Source organism: Nicotiana tomentosiformis, chromosome 1, assembly GCF_000390325.3.
Source record: "Nicotiana tomentosiformis chromosome 1, ASM39032v3, whole genome shotgun sequence".
Lineage (NCBI taxonomy): Eukaryota > Viridiplantae > Streptophyta > Magnoliopsida > Solanales > Solanaceae > Nicotiana > Nicotiana tomentosiformis.
Genome location: NC_090812.1, coordinates 137,920,345 through 137,927,352, shown reverse-complemented (window position 1 = coordinate 137,927,352; position 7,008 = coordinate 137,920,345). Strand labels below are relative to the sequence as shown.

General features: G+C 36.5%; 1 protein-coding gene across 1 annotated transcript; it reads left to right on the top strand.

Annotated features, from left to right (window-relative positions):
* The first annotated feature begins 1,381 nt into the window (after positions 1 to 1,381).
* LOC104095874 (leucine-rich repeat receptor-like serine/threonine-protein kinase BAM3) lies at positions 1,382 to 5,634 on the top strand. The gene is made up of 2 exons (XM_009602116.4): positions 1,382 to 4,079; positions 5,074 to 5,634. Exons 1-2 carry the CDS (start codon positions 1,523 to 1,525, stop codon positions 5,409 to 5,411), a joined length of 2,895 nt encoding a protein of 964 aa, XP_009600411.1. The 5' UTR covers positions 1,382 to 1,522; the 3' UTR covers positions 5,412 to 5,634.
* Positions 5,635 to 7,008: the final 1,374 nt, after the last annotated feature.

The following is a 7,008-nucleotide window of genomic DNA, read 5'->3' as shown; positions in this document are numbered from 1 at the left end:
TATGGACTTTTTTACTTCATTTTATGGGTAGCCGGAATGAGTTTCGAATACTAAATGCCTAGAGAAATAGAAAAGGATCACTATGATAATGAACCAATGATCCCATTTTCTTGCAGGACGGGCTGGAATCCCGTTATGTCTTCATTGCTAATACGTTGACCAAAATATATTTCTAGCTTAATATAACCAAAATATAGTATAAAGCTATCTTTTTTAAATAGTGACCTGACGGAGTGATAGATTTAAGAGAGCGCGGCGCTACAAGAATATCAATAGCATATACTTTAATACAAGAGGGGTATCTTTTGCTTTTTCTTGAAGCGGTCTAAAGTGAGAGTGCGGGCTCCTCCAGTCCCTGCTACTCATTTCCATGCAAATATATGTAAAAGAGATTAAAGATGGTCCCTCGACCAAAGTATCTGTCCTAGTTGCTAGTTCCCACTAAAAAAAGGAGAGCAATTACATGCATACAGCTATAAAAACGATGAGCGATTTTTCTTTTTCTTGTCCAACACGAGGACTATGTTCATTTACTAACTCTTTACAACTTCCGATGGCATATTTAGAATTTTTCATAAGCTGTGTTAATATTTAAAAAAGGGAACAAATGAAGAAATCATAGTAAGAAAATAACATTGCAACTCAAGTACATTAACGTAAATGTCCTCGACAAGTTTTGAATTAGGGTCCCTAATTTTTGTCTCAAAATTTGCTAATCTAATTAATATGATAATTTTTCTTTTGCAGTAAGATAATTAGACGCTACTTAATCCAAGCACTCATGCTAGTTTAGTGCCAAAAGCGGAGTCACATCGTTTCAGGCCTCATTTAAAGAGAAAATATAAACCTAATGAATTAGAATAGGGGTTTTGAACATATGAATTTGCTGAACCAGGTTAACTGCTAGACCAAGTGGGATCATCCAATATATATATAAGCTCCTTTTTTTTTTATGCATCCACCCCTGCACCCTTTTTTATTTCGTTTTATGGTATCATCACTAATTTCGGAAAAGATAATGGTGAACAACAATAGAATACATGAATTTTGTATCGGTGGAAAATTTTGAGAGTTCAATTAACACGTTAATTACATGCTATCTTTCGTGTCAACTCAAACTACAGCAAGCGGAGAGCATAGCTATCAGCTTACAAGTTTTGGTGGGGGGAGGAAAGGATAAATTCATCGTGTGGGCACACAAGTAATTTTGCCTTAAAAGCAACGGAGTTCAGAATGTAGTTGCTCAAATGGTCTGTTGCCAATGCATCTTTATGTTAAGTTTGCTTTTTCTTTTGCTTTTGCTTTTGCTTTTCCTCCACAAAGTTAAAGATGATGAATCCAAAATACAAAGGAAAATAATTAAGAATTAAAATGGGAGCTACAAATCAACAGCATCCAAGGCCGAAACTTACCATCATCCTTTCTCACTATCAATGGAATCCTTCCAAACACCTGCAGCTTCTTCTGTTTGATGTTTCCCAAAGTATTCAAACTTCAGTAACTTCACTTACTAAGTATCTAAATGGCTGCTTCTGGTACAATTCTCTTCTTTTTCACTTATTTCCTCCTCGTGTTCCTCACTTCTCCTCATGTCATCACTTCGTCCCAACCCCATAATCTGTCTCTGAGACGACAGGCCAAGATTCTAGTTTCTCTGAAACAAGATTTTGTAGCCTCTATTCCTAGTACTCTGTCTAGTTGGAACATGTCAAATTATATGTATCTCTGCTCTTGGAACGGCATCACATGTGACGACACCAAATCAGTAACTTCTATTGATATCTCCAATCTAAACATCTCTGGCTCTCTCTCACCTAATATTCATGAGCTTACTACACTTCAAATCCTGAATATTTCCAACAACTTGTTTAGTGGAAATTTGAGCTGGGAGATTCCAAGGTTGAAGGCTCTTCAAGTGCTGGATGCTTATAACAACAATTTTTCTGGCCCACTCCCCTTGGTAGTCACTCAACTTCTGCAGCTGAAACATTTGGATTTCGGGGGCAACTACTTTTCGGGGCAAATTCCTTTGGGCTATGGTAATTTTAATCAGCTTGAGTTCCTGTCTCTTGCGGGAAATGACTTGCGCGGTCCTATACCTCGTGAGTTGGGCAACCTTACAAACCTCAGATGGCTGCAATTGGGTTATTTCAATCAGTTTGATGGGGGAATTCCACAAGAGTTGGGAAAACTGGTCAATTTGGTTCATTTAGACCTTTCCAGCTGCAACTTGGACGGGCCGATTCCAGCAGAACTTGGTAATCTTAACATGTTGGACACTCTCTTCTTGCAAAAAAATCAACTTACTGGGATGATTCCTCCTGAGCTTGGAAATTTGATGAGCTTGAAATCGCTTGATCTTTCCATCAATGAACTCACAGGAGCGATCCCAATTGAATTCTCGGGACTCCAAGAGCTCACCCTGTTGAACTTGTTTATCAACAATGTGCGTGGTGAGATTCCCCAATGCATTGCGGAGCTACCAGAATTGGAGGTGCTGAATCTTTGGCGGAATAATTTCACTGGATTCATACCTTCGAAACTAGGGATGAATGGTAAACTAGTTGAGATTGATCTTTCTAGTAATAGACTCACTGGCTTGATACCAAAATCTCTATGCTTAGGGAGGAATTTGAGGATCTTGATTTTACTTAATAATTTTCTCTTTGGACCTTTACCTGATGATTTTGGCCAGTGTCACTCTTTGTCCAGAGTCAGAATGGGGCAGAATTACTTAAGTGGATCAATACCGACAGGGTTCCTTTATTTGCCAGAGTTGTCACTGGTGGAACTACAGAACAATTACATCAGTGGACAACTCTCAAACAAGAAAAGTTCGGTATCGTCCAAACTTGAAGGGCTGAACCTGTCGAACAATCGCTTGTCTGGTGCACTTCCCAGTGCTATTGGAAAATTTTCAGGCTTGAAGAATCTTTTATTAAGTGGAAATCGATTCTCAGGCGATATTCCTTCTGATATAAGCAGACTGAAAAGCATCTCAAAGCTGGACCTGAGTAGGAACAACTTCTCTGGCAGAATCCCTCCTGAAATTGGTAACTGTCTTTCACTAACTTACTTGGATTTGAGCCAAAATCAACTTTCTGGTCCTATCCCAGTTCAAATTGCTCAAATTCACATCCTAACTTACATCAATATTTCTTGGAATCACTTCAACGATAGCCTTCCCGAGGAGATTGGCTCAATGAAGAGCTTAACTTCAGCAGACTTTTCCCACAATAACTTAACTGGATCAATACCTGAAACAGGACAATATTTATTTTTCAACTCAACTTCCTTCATTGGCAACCCTTATCTTTGTGGATCCTACTTGACTCCTTGCAACATAACATCCAACGCACCGTCACAACTTGGTGATGGAAGTGACAAAAAAGCCAAGGTTCCAACAAAATACAAGTTTATATTTGCATTTGGACTCTTAGTCTGCTCTCTCATTTTTGTTGTCCTAGCAATAATCAAGACAAGAAAGGGGAGTAAGAATTCAAATTCCTGGAAGCTGACAGCATTTCAAAAGCTAGAATTCGGAAGTGAAGACATTTTGCAGTGCTTGAAAGATAACAACATCATAGGAAGAGGTGGAGCAGGGACAGTGTATAGGGGAAACATGCCAAATGGTGATCATGTGGCAGTGAAGAAGTTGGGAATTAGCAAAGGTACCCATGACAATGGTCTATCTGCTGAAGTTAAAACATTAGGAAAGATCAGGCATAGGTACATTGTTAGACTACTGGCATTTTGTTCAAACAAGGAAATCAATTTGCTGGTTTATGAGTATATGCCAAATGGTAGCTTAGGTGAAGTGCTTCATGGGAAGAACGGCGGACTTCTCCAGTGGGACACTAGGCTAAAAATAGCCATAGAAGCTGCTAAGGGCCTTTCTTATTTGCACCATGATTGCTCGCCTATGATAATCCACCGCGATGTCAAGTCCAATAATATATTGTTGAATTCAGAACTGGAAGCTCATGTTGCAGATTTTGGATTAGCCAAGTACTTGCAGAATAATGGTACCTCAGAGTGCATGTCTGCAATTGCAGGCTCGTATGGCTACATTGCTCCTGGTAACTCTTTTACCCCATTAATTTTGCTTCTCAAATTTAAGCCTCTAATTTGTCCATAGATATGATTACTCACTTCTGTCCATATTATTTGTTACACCCTTTAAAAAAGACATTTAATATTTACGAGTATTTGTCTAAACTATCATTTATCTTTCTTTAAATGTTTCGCTTACTCCACTAATTAGAGCAATAATGATAGATTTAGAAGAAAGAAAAGTAATAAGTTGCTTCTTATTTTTAATTTTAAACGTCGAATATTTTGAAAATAAACTTAATTTGCAAAAATTAAAAGAACTAGCAATTAAAGAGAGAAGTTAATATTCTAGATCCATGCTAAATTTGAAGTGCGGCAAGCTATTGACATATTTACGGTGGTTGGAATCTTGAAATCTCAAAGTTTGTTCCACCTCATCATTTTCAGGTAAGACGCAAAAGATACCACAAGCTAAGGTTGTTTTCTTGAACGGAGTAAAACATGTGCAGTACTAATCTCCAAGAAAAGAACACAAACATTAAGGAATATTCCTTGTACTTTTTTAAAACAATTAATTCTGCTGAATAATAGTGATGGTTTATTCCTCTTCTCTTCACTAGAATTATTAAGAACGTAACCTTGGATTCATAAAGAGCAATCCAAAGCAACTTTTTGACCCAAAATGTAGTGTGAATATAAAAGCAGTAAAATTTATCCCAAGAATCAAGATTCTGATCCAAGGCTTACTTTCTCCAAGCCCTATAAAGAGGAGCACGTGTTTGGAATACAAACAACTGGCTTTCTCCTTAACTTAATTAATTGTGTTGGTTACTTTTTTTCTTTTAGTGATGTGTATACTTTATTTTCTTTCCCACCTACAAAGAGATATAGTGGAAGGGAGAATAACTTATTAACTTCTAACCTTTCAGATTATGGTCCTATAGTGTAACAAAGAATAATACTATACAAAGTTTTGCTCTTGACATGTCAAATTTTTTTTTCTTAATATCTTTTTTACAGAATATGCATACACGCTGAAAATTGATGAGAAAAGCGACGTATATAGCTACGGAGTGGTATTATTGGAGCTCATAACAGGACGAAGGCCAGTGGGGAATTTTGGAGAAGAAGGAGTGGACATTGTGCAATGGGCCAAAAGGGAAACTAATTGGAGCAAAGAAGGAGTGGTCAAAATATTGGATGAGAGGCTTAAAAATGTTGCAACTGCAGAAGCGATGCAAGTATTTTTCGTGGCAATGCTGTGTGTTGAAGAGTACAGCGTAGAGAGGCCCACCATGCGGGAAGTAGTCCAGATGCTTTCTCAAGCTAAACAACCAAATACTTTCCAAATCCAATGATGTTTCCCATATAATTGATCATCTAGCTAATCGTGGGATCGAATAATTAATCAAGCAGCAGAAGCTACTAATTCTTATATATCTTTTTTAATTATCATTATTCACGTAGTTTCCTTTCTTTTTTTTTCTTTTTTTTAACTTGTGTGCCTGAGGAAACCCTTTTGTCATTTGCTAGCTTTGCAAATGTGAAATTAGAAATTAATTGAAGTGAGCAGTTGCTATATGGTTAAATGTTAGAGAATAATCAGTACTTAACTAACTACCTTTGAACTTGGCATAGTTTTAATGTCAGGCATGGGTTATGTCGGGTATGTCACGTTAAACTCAATAGGTTTTTAAGACATCGAGTACACGTCATGCCCTCATCTTTTTTGGGGCGTGACATTAATAAAAGAGGACATCATGACTTAAATTTCTTGAGTCAATGGTCTATCGCAAATATCTTTTCTAGCTCCATAAAGTCATACACTTGTGGGAATACAAGGGGCATATTGTTGTTATTGTATCATGACTTAAATTGTCTTTTGTCCATAAGTTATTTAATTTAATTTATTCTTTAATTAGTTGTTTAATTTAGGTCATTCTTTCATCTAATTCTTTATTCATTCACATTGAATCTTTACTGTGGTTTAGATAATAATAATGTAACAATCCTACTAACAATATTTATGTTTAAACCATAGTAAAAATTTCCATATATATATGCAAAGATATATATCTTCTAAGTTAGGCCTTGTTTCACTTTGAACATCCTTTTTTGTTGACATTTTCAATTCACTCCTCTCTACTTCCAGACATCCTTAATACTTTCAAATCATATCCCAATTATATTTTCATATCCAAATAATATTCTCGAAATCTTATCTCCAGTTAACGCGTGATATTTTATACTTCAATACCACACAAGAGGGGTAATTTGTGTGGTGTCCAATTTTTTGTGTGCACAAATTATAGAAGGACCTGGTTCTTCTACGAGTTCCTTACACTACAGTTGCGGAATAATAAATGCAGAAAGTAAAGAACACAAGTATTTTTACGTGAAAAATACCCAGCTAAAAAGGTAAAAAAATCACGACCTACTTCCCAGTAGGATTTTTCCCAACACTTCACTAAATTACTAAGCCAAAAATAGCATTTACAAAACTCTTATAAACATAAGGATTACCTCTAACCCTCTGTGGAAACCAGCCTCAGGCTATTGCGACAACTTTAAGTTAACTCTAACTTGAATAATACAACTCAAAGTACCTAGTACAAATGCTTCTAGAGAAAGATGAAAGGTACATCTCAAAAACTCTACTACAATGGAACTAGAATAAAAGACAGACACTTGGAACTGGTTCTTCTATCTGGTTCATGTAGCTTCAGGTTCGCATACTTGAAACACATAGGAATTGCTTGCAAAATGCCTTGCTATTTTGCTCTCAATTCTTGTTTAACTTCAGTGTTTGTGTGCCACCTGTAAAAGAGAACACCACTAATATTTATAGAGTTAGTAGAATAAGAAATAACTAGAGTTCTAATGCTTTACTCTTCCATGGTGGAAAAGTTCTAGTTATATTCAACTTCTAACTCCTCCCTTATCTAGGATAGAGTT

Coding starts and splice junctions, on each gene's coding strand:
- LOC104095874 (XM_009602116.4), top strand. CDS start 1,523: ATGGCTGCTTCTGGTACAATTCTCTTCTTTTTCACTTATTTCCTCCTC. Junction 4,080..5,073: donor GTATGGCTACATTGCTCCTG/GTAACTCTTTTA, acceptor TCTTTTTTACAG/AATATGCATACACGCTGAAA.